General features: G+C 39.8%; 1 protein-coding gene across 4 annotated transcripts in view; it reads left to right on the forward strand.

The window, feature by feature from the left end:
* Positions 1 to 22,953, forward strand: part of UNC5A (unc-5 netrin receptor A) — a 281,379-nt gene extending 258,426 nt beyond the window's left edge. For 3 of the 4 annotated variants that reach the window (XM_075209142.1, XM_075209141.1, XM_075209144.1), the window contains exons 12-16: positions 11,691 to 11,924; positions 12,811 to 12,960; positions 13,669 to 13,833; positions 14,953 to 15,161; positions 21,580 to 22,953. In XM_075209142.1, the coding sequence (XP_075065243.1) occupies positions 11,691 to 11,924; positions 12,811 to 12,960; positions 13,669 to 13,833; positions 14,953 to 15,161; positions 21,580 to 21,745 (924 nt within the window). In that variant the 3' untranslated portion in view covers positions 21,746 to 22,953. The remainder of the gene's footprint in view (positions 1 to 11,690; positions 11,925 to 12,810; positions 12,961 to 13,668; positions 13,834 to 14,952; positions 15,162 to 21,579) is intronic. The other variant, XM_075209143.1, reaches the window with a different exon arrangement.
* The last annotated feature ends 1,413 nt before the right edge of the window (positions 22,954 to 24,366 follow it).

The raw sequence follows: 24,366 nt of genomic DNA on the forward strand, positions 1-24,366 counted from the left end.
TTGGGTAAAGAAAGGATAACTAAAATGCAGCTGAAGAGCCATAAGCAAGCAGTATGCTTTGCAAAGTAAATGACAAGCTCTCCAGTGATATGGAATGCGTTGCTGTATTAGTATTCCAGTTTTTCTCCAACAGTTTAGTAAACATCAAATTCCATCAGTCTAGTTAGCAAATATATTTAGCTAAAACGTAGAGCTTTGACTGCCAATTTCCCTGAAACCACATTGATGAATGCTACAACTGTCCCTCTGCTGATACTTATCCATTAAGAGAGCCAACAAAGGATCAACTTGCCCTTCACCTTGCTTAAGGACATATTGGAAGACTGCGTGAAAAACTACTTAAATCACTGAAAAGATATTCTCTCCTTAAAACGGACGATTGTTGACATGTATTGTAAGTGATTTCTATAGAGCTCCATGTAATAAAATGCATATACCTTTAACACAGAAGATTCACTCAGTTTATTCTAAGATAAGCAACAATGAACGCCCAGACTGGCAATAATGGCGTGCTCAAATAAAGACGTGCTCAAATTATGCAATTTTGCCAGATCTACATAGAATATGTCAGTCACAATAAACTGACCTTATTACCATTAGACTTTTATTGGATTAGCTTGAGATATATAGGTGCAGAATAGTCAAAGGTTTGTTATCAAGACAAAATACAGTACACAATTCTTAAACATCCACTAAACTAATATACAAGTTGATACAGTATGAAAATGATTTTGTAATCACAAATGCATAAGTAAAATCTGTAATTCCTTGACACACCCAATATATTATATAATGTATAATAATATAAAATATTTGAACTTGTAACTTGTCTTGGGTAGCAGAGAGTCTAATAGTGTATGAAGGCTTCTTAAGTAGAAATATTGTGTACGTAAAACAAAATAAAATATCTCTGTGGGTCAAAAAATATTTAAAATATCATAATCTTCCTAAACCTTTACATATATGCAGTATCTCTGACATTTGCATATACAGAGTAATACGGTAGCTAATGCTGTGGTGTTATGTTCTGTTGCACAACAGGCTGCAGAGATGAAAGTTGTGTTACAACCACACCCCATGTTGCAACTAGAGATGATGCTTTACATTTCTTCACATTTGTCATAGCAATCAAAAGTAACATTAACAAGGTGTTAGCTTGCAGAGGGAGTAATGTCCTAAGAGTACCTGAATGTTTAAAACAAATTCCCATGGGCCAAACACTTGGAACAGACATATCCTTAACCCAAGCAGAGCATATGCGGACAGGACATGTACAAGAAGATTTGTGACCGAGTGGGAAGCAACCAAGCATGTTTGTTTTCTGCTGTATCTAAACCAACATTATGTTATTATATAAAGATGACAGATTATTTCTGAAACAATATGACTACTTGTTCTTCATGACTACTTACTATGTAAACAAAAAGTGCATCCAAGAGATGCTTTCATCAAACTGTTTGGATAAACTTTCCGGTAACCTACCACTAATATATGACTGCGAATGAGCTGAACTGAAATATTCTCTGCTCATAAAGATGAATGATGGCATTTTAACACTGGTGTATGTACCATAGGTGAAGGGTGTGGAGTGCATATATGCCAACATTTGTCTGAGGTCAGCTGACAAGTGTGGGAGGGGTTGTGGTGACACCATTACATCACCATAACCCCGCCTCCTGTTACAGTTAGCTCATTGCATGGTGGGGGTGGGGCTTAATGCCACAAATTGCGTTATTAAGCACTGCCTCAACCGAGATCTGGGAAATTCAGGAGACTGCAGGTCATTTTGAGAGAGTAGGCAAGGATGTACACAGGCCCATGAGTCAAACAGTAGACCACATACCCCACCCTTGATACGTCAGCTCCCTGAATCCACAGGGACATATCAAGGCAGCCATTATATTAATGACCGAGAGAGGTTACTCTCCAAGTTCTGGGTTCCAGGAGTCCCAAAATCACATTAGCTGTGTTGGAAGGACTTTGCCGATCCCGCCCTTAAAAGCACACAATAGATTGGGTGTATGCTGCCATATCCTATATTGATTAATAGACTATCCTCTTACAGTTAATTTAAAGAACAGCCTTTATATTCCTCTTTACCTATTTTTACAGTTTCATATAATACATGGAGATTTGTCTCAGAATAATAAAATCTGTTTGTTCTCAAAATGAAATAAAAAAAAATCTATCTAGTAATAAAGTGCTAGCTCAGCACATCAGGGCACCAGCACATCTGGCATTTGAATTGCCAGAATTGCCAGATGGTTAGTCCATCCCTGTATGGGACAGTCCCACCTTTCAGCACCCAATAGTGGTATTGTCTATCGCATAAGAGATATGGCTTCACCAACAATCCATTACATTCCATGTTTTTATAGATTAAGTCCTAGGTTCCCAAACTGTGCGCCGCGGCTCCCATTGGTGCCGCGGCGCTGTCACAGGGGTGCCGTGGACAGGAAGAAGAGGAAGGAAAAAGAAAAAAACCCAAACAAAACTACTTACCAATCCGGGAGGATGCTGGGTCCCGGGCGCCGCCGGATTGGTAAGTAGTTTTGTTTGGGTTTTTTTCTTCTTCCTGTCCACGGCGGGATACAGAGGGGGCACAGCGAGGGGCAGAGGCTGAGGGAGCAGAGGGCAGAGGCTGAGGGGGCAGAGGGCAGAGGCTGAGGGGGCAGAGGGCAGAGGCTGAGGGGGCAGAGGGCAGAGGCTGAGGGGGCAGAGCGCAGAGGTTGAGGGGGCAGAGCATGAGGGCAGAGCGCAGATGCTGAGGGAGCACAGTGTGTGTGGATGCAGGAGGCGCAGTGTGTGTGAATGCAGGGGGCACTGGGTGTGTGGATGCAGGGGGCACAGTGTGTGTGGATGCAGGGGGCACAGTGTGTGTGGATGCAGGGGGCACAGTGTGTGTGGATGCAGGGGGCACAGAGTGTGTGGATGCAGGGGGCACAGTGTGTGTGGATGCAGGGGGCACAGTGTGTGTGGATGCAGGGGGCACAGAGTGTGTGGATGCAGGGGGCACAGTGTGTGTGAATGTAGGGGGCACAGTGTGTGTGGATGCAGGGGGCACAGTGTGTGTGGATGCAGGGGGCACAGAATGTGTGGATGCAGGGGACAGAGTGTGTGGATGTAGGTGGCACAGAGTATGTGGATGCAGGAGGTACAGTGTGTGTGGATGCAGGGGGCACAGAGTGTGTGGATGCAGGGGGCACAGAGTATGTGGATGCAGGGGGCCAGTGTGTGTTAGCTGTAAATTATTCTTTGACAGAAATATAATTGAAAAAAATACACATAAATAAATTATTTTCCCTTGGATTTATGTGTATTATTTTTGCATACAGCTAAATAAGTATTTCTGTTCTGACCTAAATACTTATTACGTCTTTTTTGACTACTTATAAAATGGGACTGCTCAATAATTATTTTGGAGGGGTGCCTTGAAAAAATTATGGAGACTCTAAGGGTGCCGCAAACTGCAAAAGTTTGGGAACCACTGGATTAAGTAATACTGTCTTTATTGAACTAATGAGTAATTAATGTAGTGTGTAAAAATCCTGTTAATATAGTACATAAAAATAATCAAGTTTAAATGGAGCAGGGTGCACCCTAGACTAAGCCTAAATAGCTTTTCTACTAACCAGGGCCTGCTGTCACATGGTCTTGCTTATTTCTACAGAGGAAGTAGTACTATCTAAACCTCCTGTGAAAGGGAGGTTGAGATAGTACTGTGTCACGGCAATAGGGTTTCTGGGATCTGTCTGAGGACCCTTGGGACTAGCTGAGACAGGAAAGTAGTGGAAACTGGGAGGCCGGATGAATGTCTTGCTCATAGAGCTTGCTCTAATCCTGTATACTAGATGTTAGGAGGAGGAATGCTGGACTGGACTCCGTACTGAAATAGATGACTGGAATCTGAACCTGATGGACTGGAACCTGGATTTTGGAACAGATAGGACCTGAACCCACGAACAGAGTCTCAGTACATCCAAGAACTCAGAAACTCAAACAAATATAGTACCACAACTGTAACTGGGAATACTCAGAACTCAGGCAGCGGATATACAGGGGTGACAACCTTCTGAACAGAATAAGCCTGAAACTGCCCCATGACAACTCAGAACTCAGAACCTGGGTTATGCCTGGAACTGGAAGTCGGTATCCCGAGACAGAGAGATGGCTCCAGAAAGTGGATGACTCAGAACAACAACCTACTAACCCAAATAGCCAGTAGGAGAGACAGGAATAGATTGGTGAAAGGAGGATCCACACAGAAGGTAAAAGCTGGAATCTGTACACTAGCAGATAGAATGAAGGTGAATCCCCACGAGGAATAAATAAGCAAAGTCTTTATTTCAGCAGGCAGAATGAAGCTGAATTCACACAAAGGGTCAATGGTAGAAGTCCATATAACAGCAACAGGATGAAGCTGAACTCACTCAGTGGGTTAATGGTAGAAGTCCATATAACAGCAAACAGGATGAAGCTGAATTTACACAAAGGATTGAGATCTGTATATAGCAGGCAGAATGAAGCAGCAAACAAACAGCAAGTGTGGTAATCTGGAACCAGGAAAGTATTGCACTGGCAATTAGCTGAGTATAGGAGGAGTCTGCTATAGTCTGCAGAAGAAGCTAATTGGTGGATGAGATCAAGTGTTCAGATTCAGCAGGATGTTTAGCAAATGTCTCACCCAAGATAGCAGCCTCCATTACTGCAGACAGAAGCCACGCTTGTCACAGGATAGAATGCTACATTCGACCAGGATGGAGATGTAGGGTGATATGGTACCGGTGAGTGGTGTAAACAGGACTAAGAATCCGATTCGTGACAATCTGCTTCTAAGAAGTAAGAGGTGACATCCGAAAATGAATAATATCCACAAGCTATCCAGTGAAGGAAGAATATTGTTTAGACCTCCTGTCAAAATCATGACTGCCAAGCCTGGGTCTTGGGCTATTAGCTCCTCCAGATATATATATAGGAAGACTAAGAAACTGAATGGTAACCTATAGCAATTAAATAGTTCTGGAACTTCTTTTCTCAGCTGGTACAGTGTATACTACCACCCTTAGCATGACTACTGCACTTGCCTTAAGGCATGTTTCACTAGTGTCTGTGACTGATTCAGGGAGACTAGGTCTACAACCACCACCAGACTGCCAATGATATTTCTACTTTCCTATAGCTACTTACTGATCCTTTACAGGGACTCACTTATTGCAAAATGTGTTCCTAAACATTTGTAATTGAAAGAAAGTAATAAAAAAGAAAATATAAATATATGTTGATCTTGAATAGGGTGAATTTCCCCTTTATCCTCACACAGCATTAATCTTCATACTAGGTAAATGGTCGGGCTGTAATAATAACATTGTGTGCCTTGAGGCTGTAGTATGATATAGATGTTCCCAGTGAGCAGAGTAGGTCCCTGGCTGGTTGCGTTTGTTGAACAGTCTGTAAGTTGATGAAGCTATCTATGATGTTGGACTTGAAGGATGCAGAAAATGTACTGTGCACTCTCTACATTCATAATGTCATGTTCTTGCTGCTGGATAATGATGTCTAGGCAGCAGGTGCACAATAAAAGTGGATGATGGCTGACATGGGCCGGCGGCTACTTATAATGCAGTTTTTCACTAGTTGCAAGCTGGTGCTTGGGGCCCCTAGCCAATGCTAAACTAATATAATAACTGTCAATAATTTATGTGTATTTCTGGGTAGGTACTCTGGTCTACTGTTGCTATTTCTTGTTTATTGTCCCAGCGTTTTTAAAAAATATCTAGTTTTGTGGTATATTCTCAGGCCCATTCATTAATAGATGGATGAAGTTCAGAGAGCTATTGTTTTTCAATGAAACAGATATGCTTAGAACATGATCTGTGTTCCACGTCTAAAAGAATGAAAACTAGAAGTAAACATTACTATATAGAAAGTAACTTCCAAAAAGACATAACTGTTTATTTCCATATTAGAATTACCATTTCGGAGTAGTTAATTATATATATTGGCATATATTGGTGTATATATAAGCATTAGTTGATATTTCCATTCAAGTAAATATATCTAGTAATAAAGTGCTAGCTCAGCCCATCAGGACACCAGCACATCTGGCATTTGAATTGCCAGATGGTTAGTCCATCCCTGTATGGGACATTCCCTCCTTTCAGCACCCAAAAGTGGTATTGTCTATCGCATAAGAGATATGGCTTCACCATAAATAGCGTTGACATGAGCTGATCAGGGTATGGTTTGTGTGTATTGGTGGCAGGGGCTAATTTGTTCCAATTGGAAATGTTTGCACTTATACATATAAAACATATCTAAATGGGCATTACATTTGTGTTGCCGCTGATTAGTTTCTCTAAATTCACTTCTTCACAAATATCTATGAGTAAGAATGGAAGAGTGAAAAAGATGCCCACTGTGTTCGTGAGAAATGTCACATCACAGTACCATCTTATAAAACAGGTATCTAATTAGTTCTGGATGATCACACTACATTACTGTTGTAGGATCTTCAGTTCATGTGAACAGCTAATTTAAATGATGCCTTGGGCATTTTATCAGAAAATACTAGACAGATGTAGGGCCTCAGTTTCATTGCTTATTTTCATCATGAATGATATGTGTGTTAATAATTATACATTATAATTAGGCTATTATTCAGTCTATTTGTCATGTCTGGGCCCATTCACTGTTGATAAACAACAGTGAAGAGGCTAGTGGAGTTTTCATTTATAGCAACCCTTTTCACCTAAAGTGAGTAGTACTTACGGAAACTCAGATGTCCACAGGACTTTATATAAGTCAGATGAGTTTATTAATACAGCATACCAGCAGACACGCACTTGGGGGGGTTTCCAGATCCCTGGAGGCCTCACTGGACCGAAACTTGGAGATCCATTTAATTTAAGAATCAGTACTTCAGTCGCAATACTCATTCAATATTTCAGAAGCTGTGCAGGTATGTGGGAACCTGAATTCTATTCAAGGTTTGATGCATGTGATGTTTTCATTGCAAGTACTGTATCACATATTGCAATTAAGTGTATTTAAATCTCTATCTTGCTGAATGATTTACTTCTGCAATTTCTTTTTGAAAGAAGTCTGCTTTTGTGCACGTCAAGCCTATTCTTTCAGAAAATCCAATTTAAAGGGAAATTTCTTTTGTCACTTCTTTTTCTACAAAAGCTTTCGTAAAACACTTTGACCTGAATAATTCTGTACCTTATTTCTCTCATACTTTTTTCTAATTTTAAATGAAAGGTACCATTTTCCTTGATTTGGCAGGTAAAATGGAAGTGAACCTGTTCCCTTACACACAGTGGTGGCAACCATTTAGTGGGCTGAAACACTATTCATGGGAATACAGCTTTTCAGTTCCATAGATCCAGTGATGTCATAGTGAATTGTTAGGCTCCATTATCATTATTGTACAGCCCACAAATTATGTGCGTTCACATTGTGGGCCTGATTGATCCTTGATTGCAACTTGCGTGCACGCTGCGTTTTTAAAACGAGTACGGAACTTGAGCATACGTGCTCCCGCAATCATACTTAAGTGGATCACAACATATGTTTCCTTTTGAATCTCGGTATAATTATGCTCTGCCTAAACAGTACTTGTTGTATGTTACCAGACAGAACAGACTGCAGGATACGCACATGCATATGTGCAATATTAAATACCATCAGAACGCACGCAAAAAAAGAAAAATATAATAAAAGAAATGACCAACTTACGATAGTATAATCATTAATACATTTGATATCGTTTCTATTACTTGCATACATAAGTTGTGTGCTATCTAGTGCCACGCATACGTGTAGTTTTTAATACAATCACTATCAGTCGGCACTTACATCTGCCCTGTAGCTGGTGCAAATGATATGGCTAAAAAAACACGCACTTAAGATAAACCCAGACCTTGAATCGACTGCACGGCTTCGGGTTCGTCCATACCATACATTATGTAAGTTTATGCAAAGAGTCAATATTTGCAGTGTTCTTTTTGAAGACCTCTGCAATTCGCCCTGGCATGCTGTCAATCCACTTCTGGGCCACATACTGACTGATGGCCGCCCATTCTTGCCTAATCAATACTTGGAGTTTGTCAGAATTTGTGGGTTTTTGTTTGTCCACTTGCCTCTTGAGGATTGACCACAAGTTTTCAATGGGATTAAGGTCTGGGGAGTTTCCTGGCCATGGACCCAAAATTTCGATGTTTTGTTCCCTGAGTCACTAAGTTATCACTTTTGCCTTATGGGAAGGTGTTCCATCATGCTGGAAAAGCATGATGGAGCATAAATATCATCAGAGAATCTCAGTTCTAAATGCAGACAAAACTTTATTCATTATCCTCCTACAGCACATAAGCATAACAGTTGCAATATGGTACAAAATATATTTAAATGCTCACCTCCTCCAGCACACACTTAGCAGAAATTAAACAATACTGGCAGTTTGTAAACTCTGCATGTGTGGGTGTAGATGTTGCACAGCAAACAGTCAGTGATAATCATGCTTACAAACAAAGTAGGCATGGACTAGAGGTTCTTGTACGCTTCTCCTATCATCCCAATATCGAGGGATTCCTCACGGTACGGGGTACTTTCCAAGGGGGCCTTCCTTTACACTCTGCTGAAGCTGGCAACCACTCTTAAGGAAACACTTCCAGATTGCTTTCAGACAATACACCCCAGTCACTGGGGATTTTCCCACTGCACATTATCAGTCTCTCACAGCATCCCCCTTCCAACCATGCTACCAGGCAAGTTCTCGCAGGCAACTTCTCATCCAAAGACTTTATTTGTGGGGACTCTCCCCCTCTTGTCCAGACTTGTGACTGTGCCAGCCTCTATGTACAAATTCACACTGGTGCCTCTTCTTGGGGTACCCCTGAAGTTGTGGATCTATCTCTACCGCTCTCTATGGGGCTTTAACCTGATTGTGGCCTTTAACCCCTTCTATCAGGGTTGCTTAATAAGTAGGGGTTCTTTCTACTTCCCTTACTCGGCTCTATCTGGTGCCTTTGCAGCATCCGTAATGCACCCCTCCGTTGTCGGGGACCTGGGACAACCTCCTCCTTCCCGGCTCCTGGCTAAAATGTCTGCCAATCTCCAAGGGCGGAGGAGCCAGAATTTTAAATAGATGGTTCCCACATGGGTCTCCCATAGAAAACACTGCCGCTTTAAAGCCACATGGCCAACTACCGCCCCATAATATCACGATAACCTGGCTGCCTCGCCTCTCTTACTTCAGTACTCCTGTCTGTTGTCATCAGGGGGGAAACAGAAGGCAATGCCGACAGACGTTACATACCAGACAAAATTAGGTGTCCTCAGGGTTAAAACTCCAGAAAGTCATAAATAACAGTTGCAAGCATAGAATGCCTATCCATTATTCCAAGTATGCCCACATCGACCAGCTGGCAATCACTTGAGGGACAGCCATACAGGCTGACCATCCTAACAATGGTAATGCTAGGTATGTGATATCTGTTGACAATGTCTGCTTTTAAAGAAAAATACAAGAGGAAATAAATCATAGTTCTCTTTAATATAGTAAATATCTCATGTTGCTGGTGTCACTGCCTTATGCATTGGTCAAACTACTGAATTCTGTAGAAAGTGCACACATTAAACCAATCCTTACTAAAATTCAGATCACTTTTACTGTACTGGAAATTGAGGCCCCATTACAGTATGTAATTTCATACTAGTAATTGGGCCAAGGGTTCTGCATAGTAGAGTAAATAGTAATCTGTACTCCTTTGTTCCTGTTAGATCATCTTTTTCTATATTACGTTTATGGACAAACCTGCACCAAATCTGCTATTTGTCTGACAGCTTTTACCAAAGAGCAAAAAATATCTTCTCTGACACATTGTATTCAATAATATATTGTGTCACAAATAAAAAGGACAACACTAATTTGTACATTATGACAAGCTGCAGTCACAGCTTCCAAGACCCTATCTAGCAATGAAACTAAAATTACTATTTCTTTAAGTGACAGCGCAGAAGGGGCTTAAATTGCAGTTTAATTTGATAAGAGGATCCTTGGATTCTCATTCTCATTATCTGAACTGCACATAGTGTTTTTCTTTCTTTCTACATAGTATTTTATTTGGCCTTTATCTCCCAGAATACAATACAAGTGGCATCTAGTCACAGCTACTGACAATGTACTTACTCTCTTCATCTGATAATAATATGAACATCTCATTGTTTTCCACATAAAATATCTGTCAAATGAATAATCATAACAATCTGCAATAGAAATTGGGCAACAAACAATGATCATGTTATATCTGTATCTCATTGCTGGTCTTTAGGTCAATGATGTATTGTACAATGACTGTGAAGGCTGTTTTATTAAATAATTTCATAAGAAATGATAGCAATAAGTGCGGGTGAGGACCATGTCTCGGGCTTTAGGGCTGTGACTAACAATTAACAACATGAGTTCAATGTCAGTGTATACTTAATCTCTAGCCAACGCTACAAAAAACCCTAAAATTATAAAGTGCATAAAAAGCAATTATACAAATGGAGCCAATGCAAATCTTGGTCCTTGGAAATGTGCTAGAACTGGGCATCTATGATAAGTGTCCTCTCCATCCAGTCTGAAGGTTAACCTCTTATGTTGAGTAAATTTCACTATAGAAAAGATGTAGGAGCGCATTGATAGCCAAGTAGTCTTGTGGTGATGTTAGCTCTTTGATGTAGCAATCCTATATGATACAGTATTTGTCCCTATGGATACTGTATGGCATGTTAATAGTGTTACATGACTGAGGCACACCAGGATGGTATGTCTGACCTGTATACAGGTTGACATTATTACTATAATACCATTGGGTGCCTTGAGGGTGTAGTTTGGTAAGAAACATTCCCAGTGAATAAAATAGGTCCCTGGTTGATTGTGATTATTGTAGGAGGCTGTGCTTTGATCAAGCTGACTATGGGTCATATGAGGGATTCAGAACATATACTGTGTACTCTCTACAGTGATAATGTCATGGTCTTGCAAATGGATAATGATGTCTAGACAACAGGTTCAACATAAAGTTTGATGATGGTTGATATGGGCTGACAGCCTCTTACAATATCATATATTTCTGTAGCTACAAGCTGTAATTTAATGCTTATATTAGACTAATATCATAACTGTCAACATTGTTGTGGTGGGTGGCAGCTCTTCTTTCTCTCTTATTTTACTTTATGTGCCTTTCTTTTGTGCATTTCAATTGATTCTTCCACATGATATCCGTTTTATGAATCCCTTGTACATTACTCTGTCATCTTTCTCATACAGTCCTCCTCTCTCAGTAATCCAAATCATCGCTGCCCAGCTCACTGGGGCGCAGGGCGACAGACACACACATTTTTCAACTATCATAATATAAGGATCTGTCTGCCCAGTCTGCAGCATTTGCTAATTAGAGAAATTACAGTTTTAAAAGCCCTGCATAGTAAACCATAGTGAGTTCAGATTTGTGTTGTATTATCCAAACAAGACACTGGAGTGTATGTTGACATTTTATAGATTATCATATAATAATATAACAATTGTTCCAAGTTTTATGGCATGGCTGAATTTAAATTAGTGACTCGTACAACGTGAATTAATATGTCAGCTATACTTTTACAGATACAATTTTGATCATGTCCGTATGACTTGCCGTTATTAGGATGTCTTACAACTTGACGGGGGAAGCCCATCACACCACTATTACTGTCACCTGGAGTCCCGCAGCTGTTACCTATTCACAGAGCAGCTGGGACGCTTTGCTCTGGTGGGAGAGTCGCTCAGCATGTCAGCCACAAAACGCCTGAAGCTGATGCTCTTTGCCCCCACCTCCTGCACAGCTCTAGAGTACAGCCTGCGAGTGTACTGCATCACTGACACACAAGATGCCATGAAGGTGAGTGAGAGGAGAAGGCCACACATAAAGCACAGCCATTAAAGCCTGGATGTGGTTCACTGACTCTAATGATGTGAGACTGTTGATTATGGAGCACATAAAACATGATGTAATACAATAATTCATTACTGGGCTCACTGATGGAGATGTGCCGTGTAGGAGTGCTGATGAGGAGAAGAACAGGAGGATTCTGGGTGTTTGGGAAGCACACTTATAACATTGGCTTTTAAAGACGCACCTGGACTAGATATGATAACAATGAGCTAGAGCAGTGCTCGGCAGACACAAGACAGATGCCAGATTACACAATGCCTTGTCAGGTAATGAAAGCAAAAAAACAATCAAAGCAACTGCACTTCTACAATAGTGAAAATGGCATCATAAATTAATCTCCTCAGAAGAATGCATTAAGATTAATCTTTATAATTTCAGTTGGGTTATGCAGTCTTTCATTGTGTGTGAATGTAGTAACAAGCCACTTATCACTGAAGTTCCCTTACATCCGTCTTTCAGTGCTTTAGGCCTCTATAGAAAGCACTCACTTGAACAATCTTGAATTGACATAAAACAAAGTTCATTAGCGGCGTTAGAGAGCCAGCTGTGCCCCGTCGTGTATTTGTCCCCTCGAGGATGGCAGCCAGACACAGCTGTAGGATCAGCCAACTTCCATACATCCATGACAATCTCACATACATGGCAAGCTGAAACAGTATATACAGGACAATGTGTGATACATGCAGATTGTCCTCACCCGGCTCTAATAACAAATAGTTTTGGTACTTGTAGCTGTATTAATGCATAAATGTTACCTGTTCTTTTTGTTTACATACAGTAATCATGTACAATATGCTTTATCCCTTTATAACTGTAAATGTTTATTCCACAGGAGGTTATACAGCTGGAGAAACAACAGGGGGGGCAGCTGTTAGATGAGCCGCGTCTCTTGCATTTTAAGGATAGTTATCACAATCTGCGTCTTTCTGTGCATGACATGCACAGCACCATGTGGAAGAGCAAGCTCTTGGCCAGCTACCAGGTATGCATAAAACCCAGGCATTATCTGGGCCAATGCCAACCAAACAAAGGTCCTATTCATGCCCAGGTGCGACTGGTCACAATAGGTTGGTGCAGCAGACACATATTCATCAAGTAACATTAGAGTTATGTATTTATACTAGATTAAACCTTTACACTTCTCGGCATTCATGTGCCTTTATCTCTACCGCTAACCGAATCTGAGCTGCGGTCAGCATCGTTCTAAAACCATGTGATCCCGAGCTGATGTATAGCAGGATGGTTAAAAGATTGTAACCGCACCAGTGGAACTATTACAGCATTCTGGGTATTTAAAAAGAAGGCTGTAAACTACTAACATACTCTGATCTATCTACACAGTCACAACTGTAGTGTAGTAGCAGAAAGACATAAGGCAACTACAAACATCCAAAAATGTTAAGTAATTGGGAAACAGAAGGTTTGATTTTAAGAGCACATTTTTTTTCAGTGTACCTTAGCTCACATCACAGCTTTCTACCATTTTAATAGATTGTGTTTAGCCTGTCGTTCAGCTCTATGCTTATTTGGCAGACAGACAACAAATCTGCTGAGGTTATCCTAGTCACTTCTTATTCTCTCTGTAGGTCCATGCTTGTGACCAGGTCACCTAATAAAAGTGTTTTAGATAGTCCTAAGTAATGTTGTCTGAGATCTCTTCATCTCTTATCCATTACTGTCCTTGGTGCAGGAGATCCCATTCTATCACATTTGGAATGGAGTACATGACAACCTTCACTGCACTTTCACGTTGGAGCGCTTCAGTCTCAGCACGTGTGACCTCTCCTGCAGGGTCTGGGTGTGGCAAGTGGAAGGTGACGGTCAGAGCTTCAACATCAACATCAATCTAAACAAGGTGAGGGAAATCCACTGTGTATGAAAATGTTCCTCATTATAACACAAAATCTAAACTCAAAAAGTAGATGTTGTAGGTATTAACAATTGAGTAACTTAATAGTTAAATAGTAATAATTAAGTTTATCTAAAATTGGCTAAAATTTAAAAACATAATAAAGACGCTTTTGGCTATACTTATTTTTCTAGGCAAGTCAAAAACATAATTTGCCAGACTATAAACTTAAATGAAACTACTGACTCATAAATGCCTTATAATTAGTTGTGAGCTATTTGCAGTGTTCTGTTGAAAAGCAGAAATAGTTCTTGTGAATTTCCTTGTTTTTCATGTCATGGTATTTTCCCAGTGATTGCTCATTGAGTTATTACAAAGTCCAAGGGTACAGTGGTGGGTGTCCCAGGATGAAGAGAGGACCAGTTATAACTATAGATTGTGTCAGAAAAGAGGAAGTGGTGTAACTAATAACTTATACATTAGAGACATTTACGTGCATGTTGAGGGCAGCGTCTGCAGTGAGGAAACTATTCCTGGAACTGAAAACTCTTTGGGGCTCAATCAGTGGAGTCAATAATTCAGTGTTATGTCAAAGTGATATTCATACTGCTAGTAATAATTTACGTACCATTACAATTATTTAGTGCATGATTATAAAAGTTATTCACATAATTACTACATCCATGGAAAGTAATGAATATATATGGGATGCCTGATTTTGTGATAATCTAGAACAGTAAGAATAAACAGCACTGTATAAGGATTTGTGCAACTAATATCAAATGTGAAGATTAATTAAACACTGAAGTATGTAGCTTTTAGCCGAAGAGTTCAATGACCATGTGAAGAGTGGATTAGGACAGCGACTCTCCTGACTTTCTTGGAAATAGGGCAAGTTCTTCTTTGATCAACATGTAACCCATTTCTCTTGCTCTGTGCAATTTGTAAAGGACTACACAATGAGAACTGGAAAGCTGAGGATAGCTGCACACTAGATAAAAATAGGTCACTTCTGATTGTAGTGTTAGGGAGAGTAGGTGAGGTGCTTCATTTTCATGTCACCCCTTCTCCTGTACCCGAGACTTATCTTTCTGCTGTGACAATTTATACCTCTGTCACATAAAGGTTCTGACTAAGAATGGTTTGGTTCAGGAAAATCGCCCATTGGAGATACTGCTGAATGAAGGAGAAAAGGATGCTGCAGCAGCTCTGGTGGGTCCCAGCGCCTTCAAGATCCCCTTCCTGATGAGACAGAAGATCATAACAAGCTTAGATGAACCATCATCACATGGAGCTGAATGGAGAGTGTTGGCTCAGAAGCTGAATTTGGACAGGTAAGTTAGTGGAGCATTTTATACTGCAATACAGTGCAGTATAAAACAGCTCAATGTGTAAATGGCTGGATACAGGGGCATAACTAGAAATGACTGGACCCAGATAAAAAAACCTCAAGGGCTTTACTTGGTGAGTTTTATCGATTCTAAAGTGTAGATACCAATCGTGGACAAAGATCAGGCTGTTATGTGTTCTGGCCAAGCGGCTGGATCTGCCATACGTGGGCACCATAAGGGTAGTGCTATGCAGGCACTTTACTCACTGGCACTTTTTCAGCTAGAAAAGCGCAATATACAAGTGCTCGTTGACTACAATGGTGATGGGTTAAAGTGAAGGAGGACTGTTGCTCCCCATCGCATGAAAGCAATTTAACATCTGAAAGTTCTCCATGCAATGTTTTCTGAGCTTAATCACTTTCATGTAATGAGGGGAAGGGGGAATACTCCTACCCTAAGTTGAGCACTTTAAAACGCTGCACCAGCTGAAAAATCAGCAGTGTTTAAATCACCTGTGCAACATCACCCCAAAGTACATGTCCATTCAAATTGTTTATATTCATGCTTCAGTTGATGAAAAGATGACTTGAAAACATTGCTATTCATTTTTCGGATCATTTATGAGAATGATGTATCAGCTCTGTCGGCTGCCAGTCATGTTATATAAAGTTAATAACAATTTAAAAATCATTGGTATCCACTGGAGGATATGAATTTTTCCAGTGTTCTTTTTTTTTTTTTTTTATAGTCCTTCAGTGTTTGACTTGAGTCTTAAAAAAACTTCAGATGAAAATGCTGTTCTATTCTAGCTCTTATTTTTCCTCTCATCATTGTTTATTTGTATGGCACCATGAACCTGTACAGTGCCGAACAGTCTGTATAACAGATCATACAAAATAATAAATCATACAGAAATACAGAAAATGTACATAGGAGGTTGCAGATATGAGACGGAGGGTAGAGAGGATCTAGCTCATGAGTGCTACCTCTTCAGAACAATAACACAGGGAGACTCCTGCACTCTATTCCATTCTTTTGTTAGGTACATGTGAATTGATGGAGCTTCCTGCAATTTTTGTTTTCTGCTCTGGAAGAAATGTGGTTTAGCCTCCCATGAAATTAGATAATTATTCTTAAAAGTAATTAGCAAAAAAGGCATAACATATGATATATTTTCTTACAATAATAAAAAAAAGTATTTTATTGTATTCTTATGATACATTTTGTATTTGTATTTTGCACAAACTACTTTAATAGAGGTTGGCAGTCAAGTAAATTAACTGTCCCTGCTTGCTTATCTTTGAGAACTCCTTAATAATACATGTCAGAATGTAGCCAGGTGTGATCAATCTGCATTAAAATGACATTTATTTCTCAACAGGCTCTGTACCTATCTAAAATCAGTATCATATACCGATTTTGTTGGGTTATACTTTAATGTAGCAACATTTTAAGTAATGTTTTTCTCTGCTGTGAAATGCTTGTCCTTCTCGCCTATATCACTTTTTACAATCTACAGATAAGAGCACTAACTCAAAAACCATAGCAACCAGTCATTTCATTGCCCCTTTATGCACCCTCACACACAAAAAAACTGTAGAAGAAAATGTCACAATTATTAGATGTTCTATGTATTCTCTATTTTTTGTTTCCTTCATAGCAGAAAAGAATTTCCAACATTTCACACCAAAAGTTTAATGCAACAGAATAATAATTTTTGGCTGCTGCCTGGTAATTGTTGTCTGGCACACGAATTTATAAAAACGTTACAAATAACTCAGGGAAAGTTCCTGCCAATTAGCTGTGTTCTTGATGCCAGAAGGTGTGGAGCATTGTCCAACTTCCAGAAACAGCCAATTCCACGGATTCTCTCTCTTAACTGGAATTCACATTTATTCCAATAGGATGCTGTCACAACAAGTCATTCTAGAATCTGTGGCATCTTATAAATAAACGATGATGATGACGATGCTAAATACCATTTAAATGGGCTACATGGACCATATTACACAACTAATTGGCTAGTAAACAGGAGACATCTCAGGAATGGCCCCACTGTACTAGTCTTCAGTATGGTATGACATCATATACATGTAAAATAATCATATACTGTCATCCACAGTTCTGTCTTTATATATGCCCTCCTACAAGTAAACACTCCAAAATCATGCTAAATGTCCAAATGGTTAAAGTGGTCTCTGAAATAATTAAGTTTACTTGGACGTAGATAGCCCATATATTTCTAAAAATACCAAACATTAATCCACAGCTTCATTGTCTACCACCTTTGTTGTTAGTACCTAGTAAAACATGGTAAACTCCTTTGTGTCAGGCAACCCTGGACTGCTGCAACGTACTCTCCTTCATTACACTCTTTGGCCATTACTCATTGCTTGAAACTATTGCTCCATATGAAGTATTTTAGTTGCATAATTGTTTGATTTTATCCCTTCTGTTTATATTGTTACAATTTTATATCCCCTTTTTCCTTTGGTGATGTGTTTCCCTCTATATTGGACCTACCTTTCAGTGACATATATGAAGGCGCTTGTATTTCTATTTATCAGAAAAAGATTTATACACACTAGACAAAGGTGGTCCCTTAATCAAATAAAATATGGGGCGATGGGAAAGCTGTGTGCAATTTTGAGGATGTGGTTTTGTAAATAATTAGGTGTGACTTTATGGTGGTGGCTGTCATGTTGTAAGCTGATGTAAGGTGCACTAAATATCATATAGGCAAAATGGTCAGCAAATATACCTAGGCATGCCTATTATCGTTATACCAATCTATATTACACATATCCCCAACAGTCCTATTCTCCACAATAATAAAAAAAAAAATCAGTCTTTGCAATTGGGTAGCACGGTTTCATTTTCTTGTCATGGTCTGGGTGGATCAAAAATGAAGGGATAGATTGAGGTAATGACCTCAATCACAAATGTTGGGGGGTATAGTTATATATGCCAATATATACTAAAAGGCATACACATGCAAGTATGGCATGCTTCCTGAACATGTATGCTGTTCTGAGTAGTCTACATCTCCAGTAATGCCAGTGTATCTACTTCAGGGGCTCGACACCTGACCCCTGGCACATCTCTTAGAAGTGTTTGACCCCTGGCCTTCAGTATGGACCATTGCAGTATTAATTATTAAATAAATAAAAACCCTGACAAAGTTTCTAGCTCGCCCCACCCAAAGTGAACTGAGCGTTAGCACTCAAAGCCTGGGCTGCTTATAGCTAACATGTGGGAACGATCAGCATGGGGTCCCTTCGCAAATTCCGCAACCAGCACCAAGCTATGATAGGCTGGGCCGGTCCCACAAGGATCACTGTAGCATTGGGTAAACTTGGCATAGTGGGACATAGTGATGAATTCTATAGGGAAATCATGTCTGCCAAAAAAATGCATCCCCCTTTAAATGAATAGCACCAGGGTTCTGGCTAGCACACTTTAGGCTGCGGTAATAGTATAATGTAAAAATAAAAAATCTTTAAGCACTGTTGTGGACCTACAAGTCACCATTGTCTTCTTAGGCATGCTGACACTTGTAGAACTACAAGCACCAGCATGACAGCTACCAGAGCATTGGGTAATTTGGTAAAAATACCTAAATAATAGTATTTTTGGTATGTGGCATTACTGGTTCCTGTAAGCTCTGCCAGATCTACAAGCTACAAGCACCAGCATGCCCTAAAGGCATAGCCTATACCTCGTTGTATTTGTTATTTATTGTTCATTCAAATAATATGGTATCTTCATCTTACTTCTTATTTCTTTGGTATATACTTTTGTTTTTGCTTCTTCTTCAGTGCTCCATTGGTTATAAATAAAAAAAAAAATCATAATAGCGGACACAAGACTTGATCCTAGAGGAGCAGCGATGCAAATGACAGACCGCGAGCCCATCCTCAAGTAACTAAACTGATTGGCTAGAGAGTGAGAGAGCAGCTCTGGTTACTGGCAGATTGGTGCCCAGTCTGACATTGACAATGGCTGTCAGAGTTGTTTATGATCCTCGGGTAGCTTGATGAACTGGTGGGATCATTACTGACCCTGTCAAACACATTGATTTATGTGGGTATGACAATTAAGGATATACACAAAACAGGATCTGTTAGGGATGCTTGAGAAGCCTAGAGGAGGGGAGATGTATGTAACTGTCACAAATTTCTCCAACCCTTTAGGCATTTCCCAGTAGACCCTATGTAAAATCTTGCTTTTGCAAATCAAGATAATTAAGCAAAATCTCATGATGCTGAAGTTCCCTTGTTTTATTCACCAAGAAGAGTCACACATGAAAACACACATTGAAGTACACAAATCGTTTTGTGACCATAATTTACATTTAAGTAGACACCACTGCAACTGCCCATTAAATAAGCAATGGATTCTTTAGCTTGCAATCTAGAAATTTCCAGCTCATATACATCTGGGGTAAACAGACATTTTTAGATTCCTAACAGGGATTTATATTAATAACTTTCTATATAAATATTGTTATTTGTACAGTATACACAAATAGGTACAAATTATAATTTTTTTTATTCTTTAAAAGTAGCAAAACCTCAGAGTGCAAGTCAAGTCACCCCAGTCTGCTTCCTTCTAGTGTGCAATAGCCTAATCTGTTACTGTCACGCCATACAGTTACAGACCCATTTGACAGGGGCCGCGGTCACAAACCATTCATGGCCTTTGCATGAACCTGAAGTCTTGCTGTGCTGGGTAAGCAGGTGGATGAGTACAAGGAGGAACATAAGAAATATTGCTCATGTGAATGTAAGCTTATCTGAGACATGCCTCGATCCATAAATCAATATTTGCACCTCTATTTGGCTGAGCTGTTTCATTCTTTAACCCTGTGCTTCCAGAAGCATTATGAATCAGGTTATGTTAAACAAATATACATGGGTTGTTGGGTGTTTTTATGATTTAAGTATTTGAAGGCAGATGATAAAATTTCTTACCTGTCTTCATAGAGTGTGATATTATCTATTCCAATCACTCTATAATGCAGTTAGCACTGACAGTGTAGGTTATCTACTGACCATATCATCAGCACTGTGGCACAGTGGTTAGCATTGCATCCTCACTGTCACCTCCCAACATTTTTTATTTGACATTTAGGACATAGTGTGTAAAGTGGTGAGTGCAAATGAAAAGGGGAGTGGTCACAATAGACAGGACGTCCTCCCTTTGGAACCGCTGAGCCGCCCCCAGCCACCTTCCCTCCTCTTAAAACACCCTTTCAAGGCCGGACACACCTGCTTTTGGACAGTGCGGCATTGAAGAGGCGTCACTCAGTGGGACATGTCTTCCAACTGTCCCCAAATCAGGACAAAAGTCCTCATAATCAGGACTATTGGAGGTGTGTCACAGGTCTGGGGCCATGGATTCGATTCTTACCGGAAAGACAAGAATTGTGTGGCATTTGTATGTTCTCTGTTTACATAGGTTTTTTTCACACAGTCCAAAAACATACTGACACTTTAACTGGCTGCTGACATAAGTGTGTGTGTGGTTTTTTAGAGAAGTAAGACTTTAAGCTTTAATTGGGAAGGTACTGATGTGAATAACTAAGTATTCTCTATGCAGCGTTATGTAAAATGGTGGTGCTTTATAAATAAACAAAAGGGATAATAAATACATTTACGCAGCAATTGCACATAGATTTACCGGGACATGAAGAGAGAGGTACATGCCCCCTGCCTTCATTATCTGCTCTGCTGTTTGGCAGAACTTGATTTATATTACATAAGTTTAAAACTTTTGCCAAGGAGTGATAATTGATATATTTTGGAGATATGCAAATTTTATCAAATAAAGACTTTGCCTATTTTCTCATTTAAGAGTAAATTACACTATTGATATGTGTTCAGAATTTTGCTGCCGACATGTTACTCTATCCTATCTAACTTGTCACATTCTCATTAATACGATTTGCATCTGCTGATAGAAGCTTTAGCATAAGCAGAACTGATGTCTTTACAAATAAGTAGGATGATGATCATCATCAGCTATTTATATAGCGCCACTAGTGCTACAGCGCTGTACAGAGAGCTCACTCACATCAGTCCCTGCCCCATTGGAGCTTACAGTCTAAATTCCCAAACACACAGACAGACAGAGAGAGGCTAAGGTCTATTTTTAACAGCAGCCAATTTAACCTACCAGTACGTTATTGGAGTGTGGGAGAAAACCGGAGCACCTGGAGGTAACCCATGCAAACATGGGGAGAACATACAAACTCCACACAGGTAAGGCCATGGTTGGGCATCAAACTCAATACAGAACTTCGGTACATTTCTGAAAATAACGTGAAGACTAAGAATAATCCACAATTCCTCGTTTAGAGAATATCTGCTATCCATTAGTAAGTGACTTGACATAATCTCTTCTGTCTTTCTTATTACAGCCATTTAGGTTTCTTCATCTCCAAGTCAAGCCCTACTGCCATCCTCCTTAATCTCTGGGAGGCACAAAACTTCCCCAGTGGGAACCTGGCGAGGTTGGCAGCAGCTGTGGCAGAGATTGGGAAACAAGACTCTCTCATGTACATGATGTCAGAGGCAGAGTGCTGAAAGTGTATCAGTCACCTGCACATTTCCAGCAAGTCCCATGTCAAGGCTTGGCCAAAGGACTCTAACATTCCCGATACCAGGTCCGTGGACTTTACTCTTTAAAATGCCCCCTCCCTGGCAACTGTGGGGGTGGAGGGCTTCAAACACATCTTTTCATGGGTTTAAAACCCCTGCCAGTGAAAGGGTTAAAGAGATGTTCAGCTCCTTTATGCAGAGCAGGATTTTCAGAGATGTAGCCACCTTCATAGGCAGCTAAATACATCATATTAATGCTGCTCTCACGTAAACATATTAAATGTAAGATCAAACTTGAACAACGAAGAAAGATTCCACATTGAAAAAAAGGCATTAAAAAGCCATTGTCTATAAAGTTGTTTTGTTTCATATTGTGGACCCTTCTACAAGAACACCAACACCATCCCGTACCAAATGCACTGGAGTAAAAAAAAAAATGACCACACGTCACTCCCAGGGAATGAACCCACCAATCACCACAGACTTTACTTCTCTCTTTAAACCAAGTGTCTTGTATTGCTACCTTGTCAGTGAAGGTGCGACAGTGACACCCAGTCTTTGTGTTGTTCAGTTTTTACCAACACCCATATCCAGGTAAGTGGAGAAAGGTGCAATATGTTTGAAAAAGAATTCCCACTAATACCCTATGTAATAGCCATAAGGTCATCCGAGATCATTTTCTACACAAGCATCAAGGGAGAAATACAAACAAATATAGTTTATTGGCCCTTTCACCCCTCAAGCCAGCTGTATATGCAAAATGAGAGCACTCCCTGCTCCAGGAGTGAATGAATGAGTGTGTTTGATTGTGGAAGTGTGCGCACAAGTGTTTTATTTATTTTTTATTTTCAAACGAGAAGAAATATCATTTGAACAATAAAAATGTGTAATGACCAGTGTTTTTTTTCTACATTCTGTATTAAAGTGCATTCAAGTATTTACACTTGGCCTTATGTATATATTATGTTCATTCCGCTGAAGGTGTATAGTACTTTTAGGTGACTTGAATGTAAATAAATTATATATATATTGCTAAAAAGGCTTTATGGTTTGATTACAAGCAGAGATGTTAGATTGTTGCACATTTTATTAAATATCAATTACAGTGTCCCCTTGCTCTGTATCCTTCCATTCACGAGTTAGTGTAGTTTTGCTAAAAGCTACAATGTGAAAATAAAACCAGTGCAATTGAATTTTTTGCCAAACATTTATGCTCAGCAGGATTAGGTTTGTTAGTTTATGTTTACTCAAGTTGAGAAGAATTTTGGATAAAGCTTGTTAAGGTGACAGTAGTGTTGGGAGATATGTGTCCAACGTGATATGTAGCCCATCTGTCCTTGTCAAAGGATTTGTTTTTGTAATTCTACAAGCTCCAGGATATCCTAGCAAGTAATAGGTACCAAGGTTTTCTGGGACATGCAGTTCCACAAGGTACCAAATGATTTTTATACTTGACACTAACTCTGGCACCCACAATGTGCCACGTAGTACCACTGTGCTATTCGGCACAAGGCTGGTATGTCACTGTGGGGGGATATGGAGGGGAGACGGGCACATGTATTGCTGACTAGGGCTAAGGCTGGGTTTACATTGCCAGGGGGATGCTGCAGGACTGCCTGATAGTTTGACGAGGCTGTCCTGGTATAGCCTGCTTTCCAACCTTGATGATGGGGGGCTGCTTTAGGAGTAACTAGCCCAGAATATAGTGCCAGATACATGCAAAGGCCCTTAAATCCAGGCCCTAAATGTACTTTAGCATTGATAATCTTTTTCAATTAAGTGAGAATAAATTAACCTATATAAACACTTTGACAAATATTTGCTTTTCTTCAAAGCTCTGTAAAACATTCTCATTAAATATACAGCACACTTCTTAACAGGTTCAATGGCCGTGTGTGCAAGCAGTTCCTCCACCTTAGGTAGGCGCATGCAGATGTACATCCCAGTGGCCAGGAGCTCCTCTGTACATCCTTTAATTATTACAAATGATTTCACAAAATCAGTGGCACAAATTGTTACATGGTGCTTAAAGTGGGTTATACATTATAATTTAATCATTCATTATATTTTCTTATCAAGTTTGTGGATAAGAGATCCAATCAAATGTAGATGGTAAAATTAGCCCAGCAAATGTAGTTCTGCTCAGTTGTATATAATATGTAGAGAAATTACTATTTGTTTTATTTATGATAAAACTGATCATCTTAAGTGACAGAATGTAATGTGTGCTTAAATTGTATATTGATTGTACATAAAATCAATGGTTAATTCAGAAACAAGAAATACAAATGTGTGACCTGCTTAATTGTAATATAGTTATAGTTGCGATCTTAAAAACTCAATCCACACAGCCCAAGTCTCCAAATGTGAAATGTTCACCATTGTAGTACTGTCAGCTGTAAAACAGGTAAGTGGTGTCTTCTGTACAAGCGTGCCTGCACAAAATGGCTGCTCCAATGCACAAACACAGTTTTGAACCTTCTCTGTGACTCACTTTGGTTACCTGCACAGGTAGAGGGTAGGAATCGGACAGAAGGAAGGCATTCCAAGAGAAGTACGGAGTGGATGCACCTAAATTTGCAGAGCAGCACAGGAACCAGAATTCA

This window comes from Mixophyes fleayi, chromosome 4, assembly GCF_038048845.1.
Source record: "Mixophyes fleayi isolate aMixFle1 chromosome 4, aMixFle1.hap1, whole genome shotgun sequence".
NCBI classification, from domain to species: domain Eukaryota; kingdom Metazoa; phylum Chordata; class Amphibia; order Anura; family Limnodynastidae; genus Mixophyes; species Mixophyes fleayi.